General features: G+C 38.6%; 1 protein-coding gene across 3 annotated transcripts in view; it reads right to left on the bottom strand.

The window, feature by feature from the left end:
- cabp1b (calcium binding protein 1b) overlaps window positions 1–15559 on the bottom strand; it is a 28555-nt gene extending 12996 nt beyond the window's left edge. For 2 of the 3 annotated variants that reach the window (XM_052116326.1, XM_052116329.1), the window contains exon 1: window positions 1497–1816. Coding sequence is in view for 2 of the 3 variants with exons in the window: in XM_052116329.1 (XP_051972289.1) it covers window positions 1497–1643 (147 nt within the window). In the remaining variant the exon portion in view is untranslated. Of the gene's footprint in view, window positions 1–1496; window positions 1817–14968 lie in introns of those variants that run through there. The other variant, XM_052116324.1, reaches the window with a different exon arrangement.
- Between the last annotated feature and the right edge of the window lie 4660 nt (window positions 15560–20219).

A 20219-nucleotide genomic window follows, 5' to 3' on the forward strand; every position in this document is an offset into this window, starting at 1 on the left:
TATGCCACAGATGCTGTGGATTGAGCTTAACTTGTATTGAACCCGGAATATTCCTTTAAAAACTTTTTTGCTGTGTAATCTCATTTAAATGCTTGTATACTAATGCAGCGTATCATTAAACGTTAAATTAATTCAGAAACCGGTCTAGCCAGTCTTCTAGCAAGTCTTCCCAGGTCAAATACACCCTGATACAGGTCAAGCCATATTAGGGGATATCAGATGTTCCACGGAATAATGTTTTTGGTACTTCATGGTCAATCAATATGGGTTTTTTTACTGGCTAACACAGAAATATTGGATTATTAATAGATGAATAAAACCATACAAATTCTGAACATTTAATATATATATATATATATTATTGTTAAAATTACAGTGAAAAACAATAATTTTGCACTCATAGAAGTCCCTGTGGGATTCATCCCATTTGATTATATTTTACAGAAATATTTATGTTGCTTCATATTTTTGACATCGGTTATGCACATGAGAGTGTTTGTGTTACTTGTTGTGTTATTTTGTTAACGTTTATTCCATTATTTTTATGTCATGTGTGCTACCCTACCCGATGTTGTTGTTTGTTTGAGTGAGTGACACTGCGTATGTATACAGATGTTTAGGCCATTGCTCCTTAAAGGGCCACTCTTGTCATCATGTGTCCTTTTGTTTTATCACTTATGTCACAACCTGTGGTTAACAGTAGCCCACATTTATAAAAACTGCAAAGCAGATTTTTGTAGTTCCAGTCTGTTGGTATCTTGACGTTATCTAATTTCATGATATGGGTAATGAACTGTGAAATATACAGGCACCAAAATGCCTGAAATGTAATCACTGTTTTTATGGTGAATTTCTTGCAACCACAGCTGCCAGTCTTTTACTCTAATCTAACAGGATATATGACAAGTACAGTAAATTGTTGAATTAAAAAGACTATTTATTTTACACATTAACTCAAAAATAAAATCAATCTTTATTTTAAATAATTTAATAAAAACATTTAATCTTTTATTTTAAAATATTAAAATCTTGAAATTGTGCAAAATACATTGACAAAGCTTTTGGAAGGTTTTAGATCTGAGACAGGGTAAAATGATCAATTCTGTTAATATGTTAATCAATTTCAAAACAGTAATATATCAGCTGACATCACTACTACAGGTTCAATTCTTAGTTTCTAACAAATACAATGGCTTTTCCTCTCCAATGACATGCAGATCAATTACCAGAACCAACTTTAACAAAAACTCAACAAATTCAACAATTGTGTTGGATCATTCAATCTACATTTTCCATGTTGTGAATTACCATGATGATACTGTATACAGTAGCACTGTTCCTATGGAATACAGAGCACAACTATTACACTCATCACTGACAGTCCAAGCAACACAGTCCAGGTCTGGGTCCGGTCCGTAGTGTGCACACACACACACACTTTCACGCATACATTCACAAGGGGCACATAAAGGGTGCATTTACAAAGAGCATCTTACCTTCTTGGAAATATTCTTGAGCGGCGACTTAACACAGTTACCCATAGTAAAGTCCCTTGTGCTAATTTCGTGTGTGCAAGAGTCAAAGTGGCTGTATGCACATGTGTGTACGGTTGCATGCGTGTGAGTGTATCCACATATCTCCATGCATGGATTACGAATGAGATGAGGTCTGCAAGCTTATCTTCTAAGAAAGATGGATTTTGGGGAGGACGTAGATGATCCAGGGGTGGTGAAGCTAGACGTCAAGGTGACAGGAAGGGAGGAAATGGAATGGAAAAGAGGATAGAGGGATCAGGAAGAGAAGACATGTGTCTCAGTGTGAAGTACTGCTAGAAGAGAAAAGCCAAGATTGCTTCTTCACTTGCTTACACACACTCTCTCTCTCTCTCTCTCTCTCTCTCTCCATCACCCTCCCTTCATTTCCCCCCTCTTCCCTCCCGGTTCACTTGCTCTTTCACTCATCCCTCCCTATTTCTCACTCTCAGCTGCTCCGTTTTAAACCATCCATCCAAACAAGGCAAAAGAGACAAAGAGACTCGCACGGACGAGCATATCACTTTCCCCGGAGCAAGATGCTGAAGACACTAATCCAAACACACACACACATACACACACGTGCGCACATACACAAGAGTGTGTATGAACACAGTCGATTACACACATATGGATGCGGGGCTATGGAGCTATAAATATCACTTGCACGGCGCTGAGTCGTGCCGCCCAGCTACGAGAGCCAAAGTTGAGATCAAAGACCGGGCAGTAAAAACACAAAAGCCACATGAGGGAAGGTGAGGTGGTGCCGCACCAGGAACGGATACACTTAGGGCTGCCAAATCACAGTGCATTGTCCGAAAGGGCACAGCAGGTTATTAAGGGGGGATGGGAAGCCATTCCCAGAATTCACCTGCTGGGATGGCACTCGACCACCAAGACTTATCATTTCCTGTTTGGGGCTCTGTTGATGTCTTGATGTTTTATACCTCTCTCCTTTCTTCCTCATAAGAAATAAAAATCACAAGTGAGCTCTCTTTGATATTCCAGCAGTGACATTAATTTAAAAGAAAATTGAGATTTTGCAACCAATGGCTGATGGGGGAGTGTTTAAGTGTTTGAAAACAGTAATTATTTTTGCAGTTTTGTTCAGTGCCACTACTGGTGCAGAAATCACACACTTCACTTTTGAAGTCTCCTGCCTCTCAGATATTTCTCCTGAGAAAAAAGACCTCCGTAATATCACGTGTCTCCTGTAGAGTTTCAGCAGAGATAGGGTTCTCACTCATTTTGACCAATACATTTACTTTGTGCACTCACAAAGAGCAATTTCTAGCTAATGAAATATTAGGAGCTGAGCATAGCAAGACATTGACTAGAAACATTTCCATGAAATTATGGGTTATGAGCTCAAACATTTCTCAACAAATTTCTCCAACACCAAATTACCACAGCTACATCCACATTAAATGTGTTTGATTTTCTCTGTTCTGCAGAGCACAAACGATTATCTTTTATAAGAATATCTCTGCTCTGTAGGTCCATTGGTGATCAGACATTTGTAGCTCACATAAAGAAAACATAAAATTAATCCATATGACTCCAGTGGTTAAATCCATGTCTTCAGAAGCGATATAATAGATGTGAGTGAGAAACAGATCAATATTTAAGTCCTTTTTAACTCTATATCTCCACGTTCACATTCACTTTCAGATGTTAAAGTGAAACTAAACAGGCACCACATGTGATGTTCAGATCTTTGGAGTTATTAAAAAAGATTTAGAGTAAAAAAGGACTTACATTTTGATCTGTTTGCATAATTTTTTGTTTTTTTTGTTTGCATATGTTAGTCAGCAGGTGGTGGCAAAAGAACATTTTTGTGTGTAATATGAGCCAGTTGGTGACGTGAAGTGAATCCGTTAGTCATTGTTTACATAGAACAGCGCTCCATGATCCCTGGCTCATCACAGCTGAGAGACACAACAGACTGTTTGATTACAGAACTCAAGGGGCTTACCTCTTATCAGAATTTCCACATTGGATACATACTGTTTAAAATGGCAGAAGACATTGCAGTTTCTATAGGGAATGACTTTTGCTAACGCAAAATAGAGAGGACTACCTCCAATTGGACGGCTATTTTACCACTGATAAAGATGACCTTCAGAAAGCTGACAGCATCTCTGCTTGGGTGTGGCAACAGTTGATCTCACACACTCCGTCTCTCTCTCTCTCTCTCTCTCTCTCTCTCTCTCCATGCCCAAGTGCGTTTTTATGACAGTACTCAGTTTTTCCAAATGTTTTTAAATGTACTTGTTCATTGAACTGTTGAAAGCAATATCACACTTGCAATCTTGCTATATGGCCCTAAATCAGCACTGTTGTGATTAACTGCGGCACTCGTCCTGCAGCCAAATCACAGCAGTGCTGATGTAGGCCCATATAGCACTCTTGCTCGTGTGATATTGTTTAAATATATTTGTAGCAATAAAATTTAAACATAGTTTCTATACTTCTAATCCCTTTAAACAACTATAAGTCAACAATTTTATATTTTTACACTGTTTTAAATTTAGTTTAATTAATTTACAATGCCTAATGGGATTCAAGTACACAGTCTTGCACCTTTGTCTTTGTCCACTTTTCAAATACTTTTTTGCTTCAAATCAAAGTTTGTAATGCTGTGATTCACTTCGGAGCAGGTTTGTTTGGATCATGGCTTAGAACTCATTTATGAAGGACTTTATGGAAAAAAGAGTGGGCACAAAAATAATCTATATCGAGGATACAAACAAATAAATAAATAAGAATATCGGTCATCTCTAAATTTAACCTTCCTGCCTTATTCTCAGTTGAAGTATCTGGCTAACTCATGTTTGCCTCTACCTCACTCTCTCTCTGTCTCTCTGTCTCTCTCTCTCTCTCTGTCGCCGTGGATGATTCATCTAGATTAAGGCGGTCTCTTCACCGGAGGCTCATTGTGAACTTCAGAACACATCAGAAATCAGAGCCAGGCGCCGTCAGCATGCATAACGTCAAGTCAGCACGAGAGCACGCGCCAGCAGCCAGAAACACTCTCGAACACATGAACGCGCATTTCCATACATGCTCAAACTGGCTCTGTCACAACCGTGTGCTGTAATCACACAACTTTAACTGTGTGCGCATGGAAGTACAAATCACCCGTGGTGATTTAAGTCATTTTTCCACTGCTGTAATGCTTACAGTAGTGCACCAGGTTAAATAAAAAGTTATGGTTTGGTGCTCCAAGTTGGAACCTGTTTTGTCAGTATTAAAGTATCAGTGTGTCTATGTTATTTAATTAACATCGTCTGTTTCAGACATTCACACACAGTATTGTTCATTTTGCAGAACTGCTTTGCATTCATTAAACATGCATGATGCAAAGCCACTGTGTGTGTCCTGACTGATAGTACCATCTCTTAGCCATTTAGAAAACGTATAGCCACCAGACAAATTTCACCCCAAAATTCAAATTGTGTCATTGTTATTCACCCTCATATCATTAGACAGAATGTTTACACACTGAAAATTAAGAACGGTAAAACGAAGGTTGTACGATTAACTAAATCATATTTTTTGTGATCTACACAACAAAGTTGTTTCTCTTTTAAACTTGTTTTCTTTGCTTTCGATTAATGCAGTCCAAAGTGCCAGTACAGATGTGTGAATTTCTTTCTTCTGCAGAACACAAATGAAGACTTTTAGAAGGATATTTCAGCTCTGTTGATCCATACAATGCAAGTGAATGATGGCCAGAACGTTGAATCTCCAAAAATCACGTCAGCATAAACGTAATCCATACGTCTGCAGTGATTAAATCCATATCTTCAAAAGAGATATGGGTGAGTACCAGATCAATATTTAAGTCCTTTTTACTATAAATCTTCACTTCCACACTCTCATATTCTTTGTGCATATCACCACCTACTGGTAGGGGCTAGTCAAAGGTGGAGATTTATGGTAAAATAGAACTTAAATACTGGCCTGTTTCTCACCCACACCTATCATATTGTTTCAGAAGACATGGATTTAAACACTGGAATCTTATGGTTTACTTTGATGTTGACTTTATGTAATGTTTGGCAATTCAAAGTTCAGGTCACCATTCACTTGCATTTTTTGGACCTACAGAGCTGAAATAGTCATTTAAAAATCTTTATTTGTGTTGAGCAGAAGGAAGGAAGTCATCCACATCTGGGATGCCATGAGGGTGAGTAAATGATGACAGGATTTTCATCTTTGGGTGAACTATCACTTTAAGTAGCCTCTTTATTCCATTATGTTAAAATCACATGAACAAATAATTTTTTCTGACAATGAATTAATGAGCGAAACAAAGAGGAAAAATATGTTGATGTAACTTAACTGATTCATGTGGAACCGATGTACATGATTAAATCATGTAAATTCAAAGGCTTTTTTTTTTTGTTGTTGCAGTTTTTAGCTCCAAAATTGAGCATGATGCCTATGGACTACTTTGATGGTGCTTTTTTGATTTAGGAGCTTGGCAGTTCATTGTATAGAGAACAGTAGTGTGATCATTCTTCAAAACATTTCCTTTTGTGTTCCACAGAAGAAAGAAAGACAAACAAGTTTGGAACAACATGACAGTTAGAACATGATGAGAGATAAAAAACTTTTATTTAAACAGTGCTGTATAACACATAAAGCAAACGAGGGCCATTTATCTCATGGAAATTAACATAAAATCGAGAACAAACAGGTACGACACCGGAAGCATGACACGCGCATACACAGGCCATATATGAGCCACAAACAAAATGGATAATTCTGACAGTAATGTTAATAAGTACTTCGTCTTATCGATGTGAGGTCAGGGATAATCCCATTGGAAACCGCGACAGGCAGTCAGTTAGATGTGAGCAGATAGATTCACATTTGTCTGTGCTGCACGGACTTCATTTGAGTAATGCATACACACATACATACAGAACAGTACATACATTGTTCCATAGTAGCTGTCCTACAATAATAATAATAATAATAATAATAATAAATGTCTCTGACCTTGAGACTACTTACCTGAATGCAAGAAAGACTGAATGTCTCTATGAGTCTATCTATTCCCTATTTCAAGTATGGCTCAGGTCCTTCCTTCAATACAAGTGTTTCCCCGCCTATTTTTTGTACACTATGCAAAAACTCAGTCTGAATAATTAGAAAAGAAATAGCACTTCTGTCCTCTACAAGCTTCATCTTGTCTGTAGCACAAATTGTGTGTGACAAATTACGTGCCAAAATCTAATATTTAGGATTGAGGTTTGTTCTAATCCCTAACACAAAGTGTGAGCAATAGTAATACTGATTAGGTTTCATTTGAGTGATAAACAGACATCATCTAATGGGCACCCTTTTACTAATAAGTCAGAATTCTTTGGGGTTTCTACCAAAACAAAGGGGAACAAAAATAATTTTAAATCTTAATCTGATTTGAAATATTGAACAGGTTATACACTTTAATACACATTTCATGTCGATTTCTCAAAGGATTTATTCACAGAATTAAACATCTTAAAATATTCATTCACGTTCTTCTAAGAGCATCAAAAATGTAGCAGCTCTTCAGAAGTTTTGTTCCTTTCCTCATCTCAACTCTTCATTTATATCTGGTTTCATTTCATCTCTGATTTTGTCTTTACCTCAACTCAATCATTCACACTCACCTGCCGTCCCTCAGTGTCAATTTCTCACATTAGGTTGTGCGAAAAGTCCCAGGTAGTGATGCATTTTGTTGCTATGACTTGTGCTAAACACACAGACAAATGTTGTATCATTACCAAACAGCATTGAGATTAAATGGCAGACAGCGTTAGGAAGTCAAATGTTTTGCTGCTGTAATCGGTCTGTGCTTAACGAAATTCAAACCGCTGCCACCAGTGGCCAAAGCTGGAAGTGTTGTTGAAGTAAAATGTTCACAGGGTGGAGCCAAAAGCAAGTTTTATATATTTAGTTGTAAAGGATGTCATATAGTCAACAAGAATGCATAATGAATTAACTCTACCCCCTAACCCAAACCCCAATCCTTTACCCACTGTAACTGTCAGTGGAGAATTATTTCATTTTAGAACAAAAATGCAACTTGAACATCACTCTCACCATTATTGATGAACAAGATTACATCTCAGTTTATAAAGGAATATTAGTACCACAGGGAAAGGTGAACGCTTTTGAAATGTCTGATGGGAATGACACTTAATTCGGTAGTAATTTGGCAGTATGGGGTCAATTTTCAACATTCAGAAGCAGCATTTAGAAATCCTGTGTGATCATCTTGTAAATTTAGAGCAAACAGACTTTTGCTTGAAGGAATATTCAGGGTTAAAAACATGTTAAGCTCAATCGACAGCGTTTGTGCGGTAATGTTGATTACCACTTACAATGGAAGTGAATGGGGCCAATCCGTAAATGTTAAGGTATGGCCACAAGACTGAAATAACATGCAAGGTAACATGATTTTATTGTGATAAAATTGCTTAAAACAACCTTACAGCACAAATAATACTCAAGTTTTAACAGAAGATTAATGTAAATGCTTTAAGAAAATAATAGTTTTAACATTTCTACATTTAAAGCCTTCAAACATTGGCCCCATTTCCCTCCATTGTAAGTGCCTCACTGTAACATTGATATTTGCCTTTTTTAAAGAAAAGAAGCCATTATGGCCATTATGAAGAAAGGGACAATTATGGGAACATCAGGAAAACATTATGCTGTTGATTGAGCTTAGCTAGGGTTGGACTGGCAATCTGGCATACCGGGCATTTTCCCCGTGGGGCCGATCATGGGCGGACTGGCCAGCGCGAGAACCGAGCGGTGCGTCTGCAAAACGTACAGAATGGGCCACGATAAGCGAAAATTAGCTGCCGCGTTATGCAGAACAGACCACAAAACACTGCTGCGATTTGCAGAAAAGGACAGCGACATGTAAAATCCCGGGCCGATTTCTCTTCCCAGTCCAGCCTTGAGCTTAGCATAATTAAACCAAAAGAACAGATCACCCAACTACATCAGCTGTCATTTTTGGAGCCTGACAGCATCCATTCCCATTCACTTTTATTGTATGGAAAAGAGCAGCAGGACATTCTGCTAAACATCTCTTATCTGTTCCACATACAAATAAATTCATAAAGCTTGGAATGATTTGAAAGTGACCAAATGATCACAGTTCTCATCAAATTGTCTCTGAACTATGCTGTCCACATTCATTTAAAAGCTCTGTTCTCATGTCAACATTTGTCAAATTTTGTTGCTATTTTTATTTCTCGGAAGGAATGAAGCGTAACTGAGAACTCAATTAAGTCTCCTGTGCTATGAAAGATCACTCTCCAAGCAATAAAAAATGTCTTCTGGGATGTGCCGAGGAAGAAATTTCATGGTCTGTTCTCTTTTTCTGTCTCTCTCTCGATTACGCAGACTGAAAAAGGCTTAGAAATTCAACATCTCCACCCCTGCAATCCATGGGTGAAAAAGACCCACTTTGGCTTCTATAAATAGCGCAGGACATGGAGATTGTATTGAAAACACAAAATGACGTAGAATTTACGGCATAGCTAGTATCGCGTATTCACCCATCCTCTTTTCGCTTGCCTCTCTAAGCCCAAATCTTTCAATTTACCCCCCCCCCCCCCACACACACACACACACAAGGTCGGTCTGACACAAGTGGGCTAGAGAGGGAGGATGGGAGTGATAGAATGCTTCTGAAAAAGCCAAAAAAATGAACAAAAATGGAGACAAACGAGTGAGAGGCAGAGCTAAGTGGTACTGCATCTTCTGCCTTTTTCAAACAGTGAGTCTTTCTTACATAAGACATCAAGGTCTATCACTTTGTCCATTCTATCTTTCTTCATATCCTCATTTCCTGCATCCCTCCATTCAACAGGGTCAGGCAAGTTGACAAGCAACTAACAAATGTCATTTTGCAATTTAAAATCTTTACAGCAAGATTTGTTTAATTAAAATAATATTTCAGCCAAAATTCTGGAAATTCTGTCATCATTTACTAACTCTCATGTCGTTCAAAACCTGTATGAGATGTTGGCCAGCATGTTAGTCTCAGTCACTATTCACTTTCCTTCTATGGAGAAAAGATACATGAAAAACAGACACATGAGAAAAAGACTGCAACTGTAACTGCACTGGAAAACAACACAAAAAAAAACATTAAAAATGCTATTCCAGTGCATTTAGTTATTAGGAAGTAGCTGTGTGTCTACACCACTAACCACCAGTTATCTCAGCTCCAGCTCTGCCAAAGCTCACTTTCCCCTGAGACGGGCAGCCCCTGCTGGCAGAGGAAGGGCATCGATCTGAAATACCCCTGTCTTCTTCTATTGGCTCACAGTGAAAACAGTGATGCATCAATGGTAACACATTTTTAAAACCATGATAGTGGCATAACACATTGTTTGTGAGCGTTAAATCAGGTCAAGTGATGCCAGCGTATGGATATTAATCTCTTTTGCCTCGAGAAAGCGTTAGAGGAAGATTGTGAGCAGAGGAAAAGAGAAGACTTCTGCGACACACAGTGGCTGAAAGGATCCTGTCAAGAAAACCAAAGAAGATACTGGGCAAGAAAATCCTATAATACCGCCTATTATATTCCAATTTATTAAATTACATAAAAGAAATCAGTAAGTGTTTGGAGTGCATATTTGTTGTCCATTAATAAATAAATATGCAATCTGTCTACAAATTGAACATAAGTGGTGCCAGTATTAAAGTATAAAGTTTTGACGAAGTAATATCAAAGTTTTTACACACATTTCCTATCGAAAACACTGCCATATCGTTTGACAGCAATAAACCTGTTTTCCAAATTTCGATCAACAACAGTTGCACTAGTTCTTATATACAGTATTTAAAATACTTTAAATCAATTTTTATTGAACACTTGGAAAATATAGTTGTAAGAAATACCATCAGATTAGGTTGCATTGGCTAACCATAGCAGAGTCTTATTTCTGCTAAATGAAACCCTTTTTAGAGAGCATAAAGAATGTACAATCTAAATAATTAGGGATCATTTAAGGTCCTATAATGACACTAATATTTACATTTAGAACCATGTCTACCTAATGGGAATATTTCAGGTCCAATACAAGTCAAGCTCAAACAACAGCATTTGTGGCACAATATTGTAGTAAGTGTGCACGAAAATGTAGTAAGAGCCTCACTGTAACCACGATTTTTGAGTTTTTAAAATAACGGTTGGCAAACATTTGTTTTTTAGTGGTAATAAATATTGTGCCACAAATGCTGTCAGTTGAGCTCAACTTGTACCTAACCCAAAATATTCCTTTTAGAGCATTATTTATGCTCAGATTATTCTTTGTTTTGGCCTTTAAGCTTCTCTACACCTGCACTAGGCTCCTGTTCTTTATAGAATCTATAAATAAAATGGGTTCTATATCCTTGTTACAACCCAAAGAACACAAATCGTTTGCTATTTAGAACTATTTTTCTTAAGAGTGCGCAAGAACCTTAAACCCCAAAACAAAGAAGCACTTCAGCATAAAAAATGATTCTAGATTGAACAGTTAATATCATTAAAGTAACTTTAAGGAACCCTTTTATTACTTTGAGTGTGTATATCTATAACACGCATGTATATTTAAAATACTGGTTGATTATAAATTGAAAATTAAAATACATAAGTGTTATAAATGCTGATGATCATTTTAACACTAATAGGGAACCCCTTTAACAGAAATAGTGTAATATATCCTGAAATATACATTACAGTTGCCTTATCATGTTAATGTGCTATGATCAAATCCTCTCTTTAGTTTCAAGGTTTCAAACCCCACATGTCAGGTAGCTATAATGGATTTGAATATTTTCACTCCAGCACAAAAGACATCTTTCCCCTCGTCTCTCTAATCAGGTCTTGAGCTGCTATATTTAGCAGCTGCTGGCGGAGAATGATTCCTGTAGGGATTGTAAGCAGCCTTGATGTTACATAAGAAAATATAAAACACATCATTTGAGGAATATCAATCCACTACAAGGGAAAAAATAGACATGTCGGCACTTTAAATAAAGCAGCATTTCTGTTCACATTAAGATGGAGTTTTTTTGGGCGATTGGAGCTTATATACACGCATAAACGCAATGCTTGCCATCATAATCATGTTTCACGTCAGTCCTGGCTGAATATGCCCAAAAGAAACGTTCTGCTTTTCAACTTTAGTGTAGGTCTATAATGAGGATTCGTTTAAAAACGTATTCGTGACATTTACAAGCCAAATACTAATGATGCCTGGGAGGCGTGTAGTACCAAGGAAAAGTGTCAAAACTAAGACACACCCAAGTAGCTTCCTGAAAATACAGAATCATGGGTTTCTGAATGTAAGAAAAGACTGTGAGTGAGTTTGGCGACAGAATTGGCTTTTTGAGGTGTGATTCTGAAAATAGTTATAGTGTGTAGCCCCTGCCAAAATACGTAAATGAAAACCGAAACCCCTGAAGTGGCTTCTTGGTAATAGTGTGATTGTGCCTATTCTCTACTCTACTCTACCGCTGTTGTGTCTGCATTTCAGTTATAATAACTGACCAAAGTGGTGTTCGTGTTCAAAATTTGTATTACTTCCTGCAAAATAGGTTTTGAAAACATTCAATGTGAATCAAACATATACTACAATTGTGAGTTCCCTCACACCTTTTAAAAATGCTCTTTCCAGACAAATTATGTCTCACATTTCAAGTTGATGAAGCGAGAAGCAGAGTAGTTTAACTTGACAGAATAGTTGCTTATTGTCCCTCTGCGATAGACAACAACAGAAGAAGCTGACGGAAACCACTTTGTTATTAAATTAGAGTTATGAATCATGAACATGTTGTAATAAGTCCCATTCTAAAATGCTCAATGTGAAATAAGTTTTACATGTCTTCTACGGCTTAAAAAAAAACCTCAATAATATCATAATCATAACATTTCATGTTAAGCATTTTCTTCCCTATAGAGAAGTCCATTAGAAGAAAAATAAATAGTCTAAAGTGGCTTAATGCACAACTTTGCACTTTACGTTTAGATTCTATGCTCACCGCTTTATACAGAATGTCAGCAGTATTCATAATCAAGAAGGTACAAATAAACTTTGATCTATTAAGGCCACTGTTGCAGTACATCTTTTTATAATGGGATAGAATAAAAGAAAAAGACTTAAGGTCAATTAAGTGTTTTGATTATGAGAAAATCCTTTTTCTTTTGCAGTGTATTAAGGTTTGAAGGAAAGCATGTGTTCCAAGGTTGACGCTTTAATTTATTAAGTAACATTAAACCGTTTTCATAGAAAAAGTTTCTATGGGGAAGAATAAAGAACCACATACTGTACATTTACATCAATAGAATATCAAAATATCATATCAAAAGGTACACTGCAAAATGATGAAAGAGTTTTACTTAAAAGTTTTTCTAATTAAATTTTAATGCTCTAAATCTATATCGTTTTATGACAAAATGAATGAAGGGAGTAAATTTAATTTAAACATTTCAGTCACTTTTACTTACAAATCTGATGTACATGGCATTCAAATAAGCAATTATCATTTTACTAGAACATTACACATTTTGAACTTTTGTTATAAATACATTAAATAACGTATCACATGACAAATGGAAGCTTTCCTCAAGAAAGCTGCATGCATGCTATGTAGGTTATTATACACCATCACCTTGCATTATTGGCAGTGGGATCAAAATATGGAGCTGCACATGCAGACCTCAACACTTGCTGTACAAAACAAAAATTTGATTTGTAGAAAATGCACTTCAGACTTAACAAAACAAGTAGTTACCAAACGTAACAGTATATTCAACAATAGAAATTGTGTAAATAAACTTGCAAACTGTAAAAACATGCAAGCTCATTAAATATTCGAGCCTGGTGCATACTGGGAAAAACAGCTTTAAAAAGTTAAGTAAAATGTACTTATTTTGTTTACCACTGAAATTTGCTCAAATTAGCAATTACATCTGATGAGGTTTTCTACTTTAGGGTTAATATGTGATGATGACGCATTGTGAAAATAATCATAAATAATATTTACTTTTAAGCTTGAGCATTATTTTTTTTACAAGTTTTAATTAAAAACAAATGCAGAGTTTACTTAATATTTTTAAGTTGAATCTTTAAATTTTTCAATGTAGAAAGTACTTAATCGTTAATGCTAAATTTAATCAAATTAGTGAATAAATATGACAAGATTTTCTACTTCAGGAATGTTCCATGATGATGCATTGAAAAATAACTGTCTAACAATAATAACTATTATTTACTTATAAGCTACAGCATACATTTTTACATGTTTGAATTAAAAAAAGTGTAATTTACTTAATATTATTAAGTTCACATATTAACAGTGTAGAAAGTATTTCATCTTTTCTGCTAAACTTACTACATCACAAAATATATTTTTTTCACTAACACTGAAAGCGCAACACCTTAGTCGCTCCAAATATTACCACAACAGCTCCTCTTATATTACTGCAATATGCATATCAGTTATTCATACTTTATTGTAACATTTCTGTGGTTTTAGATTTGACAATATTTGGTCAAACCTACCACAATTTGACTTGTCCACATTTTTTTGTCTCTAAACTCTGAACCAAACCTGACACTTCTCGTAGAGACTTCTCAGTTTCACTTTCATCATTAAACCTTTATGCATAATTCAGTTGTATCATCACAATATGATTATAGAGAGATCAAATACCCAAATACAGGACGTTCCAAATGCTATCCAGTTACACATTATTCAAAACGTCTACTATGAGGTACTGTGATGCATAAAAAAGTTTTGGTGCTACAGCCTAAATCATGATGCAGTTGACCAGTGCTATGCTATTTTGTTAAATAAATAAGAGACAACATTAGTCATTTAGATAAAATGTTATAGCAAGTAAAGTAGATTTATTGCAGTGACCGTCCCTAATCCAAAAGTACCTCTCGGATCATCGCCTCGCTCAAGGACACGGTTCATGAATTACATCTGGCAGGGTTTGAACATGCAACAATTTAGTTACCAACCCAGATCTTAAGCCATTGGGCTACACCAACATCTATGGCACCTTTTAGATTTAGGAAAGTCCCAAACGTCTGAGCTAAATCCAAATTCTAAAAATGAAGGAGAGTGGCCATTTACATTGTAACACTCCATCAACCACCTGTTGAGTTTTTCCACTCATTTTGAAAAGCAGATGCACCCTGCTATTTACAGCACATTTTGTAGTGCTAATGAAAAAGTGGCTTATAAATACATAAATACAAAGGTTGTAGGTTCAAACCCCAGAGGGTTTGATTCATGAACACAACAGTTTATGTCGCTCTGCAAAACACATTCCCTGTAATTATATGTAGATAAAAGCATAATCAGCTAAAAGACTAGATAGTATAGTTAGTTGTACAGATAGAGAGTTGATGATTTACCTGTCCGAAGACTGATTTAACTATCGGATGAAGGTCTGCATCAAGGGCAGCTCTCCCGGGGACGCGCATGCTGCCGGGCTGGAGTGGTGCTGATGCTGGAGGTGAACTGGAAGTGAGGCTCTGATTCGAGCCGATCCGATGCTTGTCCTTCGTTTCAAAGAACAACGCAGCTTCGTCCGAGCCCTTGGAGAGGGATGTTGTCGGCGAAGGCGTCCCGCTGGTGCGGGAACTCCTGTGGTGTTGCACAGGAGGGTCAATTGTGTGACGGTTCTGAGATGGTTTGCGTTGTTCTTTGGAGTGCCGGTCGGGTCCATCCTCCTGATAATATCCGTCTTGACATTGAAACTTTTCCGGTCTTCTTCCACCACCACCTCCTCCGTTTCTGGCGTGTTTGGGCTGGCACAGGGGTCTCCGGGCGGTGGCATCGCACTCTTCGCTCCAGCAGGAATCCTCGTTGCCACCTCCCGCGTGCCGGTGACCGTTGCGGTGGCTTGTGGGTTCGGCGCGTTTTCCGGATTTCCGGTTCATCGGCACTGTATTGGATTTGATGAGGGATGTGGTGGATTCGCTTTTCGGAAGCGAAGAGCTCATTTTGACCCCTCGAAATCAGCAAACTCGTAAAGTTTTACAGTTGGCGCGGTAAAAAAAGTGTCTTTTAAACGCGTTCGTGAGCAGGCGGGAATCACACTGGTAAAAGCTTGTGCTTCATTATAGAGCGCGAGAGCATCGCACAGGTTGAAGCTGCTTGTTATCAATGGCCCCATTGAGCGCGCGCTACCATAATTCAGCATTCGTCAGTGATGCTCTCTCTCTCTCTCTCTCTCTCTCTCTCTCTCTCTCTCTCTCTCTCTGTCTCTGTCTGTGTCGCACGCTCGATCTCTTTCTCTCCCAGGACCAAACGTTACGTCAAACAGCCTTCCAAAACATTAAAGAATATGTAAAGGACGTCAAAAATAATTTATGATAGTGGGACAGATACTTCTATTCAGTCGAATTGAATACAGTTGTATTTCTTTTAACCCTTATTTTTGATGAGACTGACTGAACTATATGTATGGAGTCTCAGAGACCGAACATAACATGAGTGTTATCCAGAGGCGGGAAAAATCTAACATTGATAACAAATGACGATTATTTCCATTATCTTTATTTAAAGGGACAGTTCACTCAAACATTTCTCTCATCATTATTTATTCACCTTCATCGCAGATATGTATGACTTTCTTAATTCTGCAGAACACAAATTAAGATTTTTAGGACAACATCTCAGATCTATAGGTCCATAGTGTATGCTGCCAAAACTTTGAAGCTCCAAAAAGCATACAAATCCATCATAAATGTAATCCACACAACTCCAGTGGTAAAATCCATGTCTTCAGAAGTGATATGATATGTGGGGGAGAGAAACAGATTAATAAGTCCTTTTTATACTATAAATCTCCACATTTGAACAGCCCCGATCATACATGAACAATGAAAAAAAAAGAAAGAAGAATTTGGAAATGAAAGTGGTCATTTATAGAAAAAAAAAAATCTCTTGAATATTGTTTTTTTTTCTCACCCACACCATCATATTTCTTCAGAAGACATGGATTTAACCAGTGGAGTCTTATGGGTTACATTTATGCTGCCTTTATGTGCTTTTGGAGCTTCAGAGTTTTGGCTACCATTCACTTTAATTGTATGGACCAACAGAGCTAAGAAATTCTTCTAAAAATCCTCATTTGTGTCCAGCAGAAGATCGTCACATATCTGGGATGACCTGAATGTGTGTAAATGATGAGAGATTTTGCATTTTATGGGTAAACTGTTCCTTTAAACATTAATCCATTTACATGCAGTGTTTCCTTTATTATATCACAATGTCTTACCTAATAGTCTTACCTAATAAATTTAGTTCTGTTCACTCTTTAAATTTTATTGTGACTATTCATATCAAGAGATTTAGCCAAGACTAAATCTACAACCTGCAACATTTCCTTTAATGTGTGGTGGGTATTAATTCACACTTTTGAATAATGAATTTGAGCAATTCACCAGGCAAAACATGCCAGTCTAGAAATCTTTATAACTGATGTGCTGAACCATGTACAGAACTGCTTACCATGCTCATTTTTGAAGGACAGCACAGTCAAATGGGGTGAGTTTTCATGGACATTGCATACTGTGCCATTATGTAAGACCACAGACTTCTTATAATACACTTTTAATGACCTCTTTTAGCACTGATGTAAGACAGGACTGAAGCATGCATACACTGCGTTATAATGGACGAACTGGCTAAAAGCAGACAAGATGTTTTGTGTCCAATCAGGACCATACAGAAATCCCATCTGGTTGCAGCTGCATAGGGAATTCAGGCAAAGTGAAAGCACTTATGTGTATAATGTCACAATATGGACCCAATTAAAGAAGCACAAACTCAATTTCTGGAGTGTATGTTAGATGTCAAAAAGAGCAGCTTCTGCACCTCACAGTATCCTGGGAGTTTGTGCTCACTGACATCTGTGTCTCTATCTCACTTGCTTCAGGGAAAGAGGGAATCTTTCGCTTCATCTCACTATCTCCAACCCCACATCACTTCTTCCTTCCTTTTTGATCGACGTGCCTCCCCTGGTCTCATCTAATTCCTATTTGCACATTTAACAACTTTAATACTGGTTGTTTCATACTATACAAAAGCCTTTTGTATTCTTTCTTTCTTTCGAGGTATTTTTGCTTGGCTCTCAACTTTTATTGGGCAGAAATAGTGAAATAAAAATAAAAAAGAGATAAAAAGAGATGCCCTCCTCCCACCTCTGTCTTTCTGCAGCAGGGGACACTAAAGCCCCAGGGTTTAATATGGCACATTTGCATTCAAGGGAGCAAAAGTGAAAAAAACAAGATGTGTTCAAATTTCACACTCCAATAAACAGAAAAACAGACTAAGTTTCATAAACTACATAATCACACTTTTTTAACTATTACATGTGTTATCTGGTACTTCTCGCTTTTTCCTGATACTTAGTGGTTAATATTACTATTCATAACCACAATTATTGCTCATATTTGGGTTAAGGATTTGGTAACATAGTCTCATGACAACTCGAGACGAGATGGTGCAATTGTAAGATATCCTTCAATTTGGCTCATACGAAAAGGTACGGCTTTTATTCCCATAGAGACTAACCAGTCAAAACACAGAATTTTATATCGATACAATACATACATAAAATTTGGTTACTTATCCCATAGTGATTTATGCAGTACAAATAACTGATGTTGTCACAAGATGAGGGCTAGACACACTGGAGAGCTGAGGGCGCTGGCAGCAACTGGGTAATGGCCTCTGTGGCCGTGGATGCTAACAGCGGCAGGGGAACGGCCTCTGTAGCCATAAGCGCTGGGAGCCACTGGGGAATGGCCTCTTTGGCCATAGATGCTGACAGTAACTGGGGAACGGCTTCCATGGCCATTGAACACTGACAGCGACAGGGGAACGGCCTCCGTGGCCCAGGACACTGTCAGTGACAAGGGAACGTCCTCTGTCTGGGAGTGCTAGTAGTGACTGGGGAACGGCCTCCATGGCCAGGAGCACTGGCAGCGACTGTGGAACAGCCTTTGTTACCGAGGACGCGGGCAGCGGCAGGGCCTCCATGGCTGAGGATGCTGGCAACAGCAGGGGAACAACCTCCGTGGCCATAAGTGCTGGCAGCAACTGGGGAACGGCCTTCATGGTCAAAGGTGCTGGCAGCAACTGGGGAACAGCCTCTGTGGCCATGAGCACTGGGAGCGACTGGGAAATGGCCTCCGTGTCCAGGGACGCTGGCAGCAACAGGGAAATGGGCTTCGTGGCTGAGGACATTGGCAGTGACAGTCAAGTCAAGTAAAGTGTTTTTTATTGTCTTTCAACCACATACAGTTAGTACAGTACACAGCAAAATGAGCAAACATTTGAGAGCAGGAAAGATGGGACAGCCGGCCGGCTAGGGTTTATTTTTATCCTAGCATGGACCCCCGCCCTCTTGCCGCACTTCCGCTTCTTCGCACACCGCTTATGACGTCCCCTCCCCCAGCCATCGGCATCTGTGGCCATGGGCATTGGCAGCAGCTAGGGAACAGCCTTCATGGCCGAGAATACAGGTAGCAGCAGGGGAATGCCTCCGTGGCCGAGGATGCTGGCATCAGCATGGGAGCGGCCTCCGTGACTGGGATCGACCTGTGGTCCGCAGTGGGCTCTGCCGATGGACTGGGTTTCCTCCTCCTCCTCCTCTTCCAAGTCTTAGAAGAAGTGGCCAAGACGTTTGCTTCCGTGTGGGGAGTGAAGTTGTTCTCAGGCTGGGGCAGAAACAGGGAATCCTCCGAGGCACAGGCTGTGGCGAATTCGCCCAAGTTCATAGCCAGCCTAATGTATCAAAAAGGATTCCCCCCTTCACCCCACTTCGGAATACATGACCTGAATAGGCCGATCAGGCAGATCTGGTTGTACTCCAGACCCAAGGATGCTGCCAGAAACTCCAAGGCATATCCCCACATGGGCTTGTCCTCCTGCCGCAGTTCAAAGAGTTTCATAACACGTGCTGCTCTGCGATGTGCAGAAGAACAGGGGGAAAAATTGCTCCTGTTGGGTCATGACTGGCTCGATTGCTATATCACAAGATGGCTGAGATGGAGGACCCAAACTCAGGAGGCAATGTAAATACAACATACACCTCTGACAGTGGAGGAAAAAAGCAAACTAGAAAAGGACTAGAACATAACTAGGACACAGGTAAACATAAACTGACCAAAGACTGGTAGATAGTATTGACTGACTAGACCGACTAAACACACAAAACAATTGAGCACAAGACTAAACATGAGGGAAGCTAATATAGGGAGAGGCAATGAGAGACAGGTGACACGGCTGATGAACTGATAGGAGTAATTGGCAATATCATGGCAACGGGGCTAGCATACAGCACATGGCAACTGCAGGTACGACATCTCCGCTCTTCTGACAGCCACAAACTCCAGGTTCCTAAGTCCAAACTCCGTACTATGGGAGATAGGGCCTTCCAGGTAGCTGCGCCTCGTATGTGGAATGCTCTCCCTAATCACCTGAGGGCGCCACAGTCTATAGAGGTTTTTAAAAATAGATTAAAGACCCACTTAAATTTTAAATGCTTTTTCTTAAAACATATCCTGTTTTGTTGTCACCAATTGTTCTTAATTTTGTTATTAAGCGTTTTAATCTATTTTTATTGTTTGTTTTTTACCTGTGCACCTGTAG

Source organism: Xyrauchen texanus, chromosome 43 (assembly GCF_025860055.1).
Source record: "Xyrauchen texanus isolate HMW12.3.18 chromosome 43, RBS_HiC_50CHRs, whole genome shotgun sequence".
Classification (NCBI taxonomy): Eukaryota; Metazoa; Chordata; class Actinopteri; order Cypriniformes; family Catostomidae; genus Xyrauchen; species Xyrauchen texanus.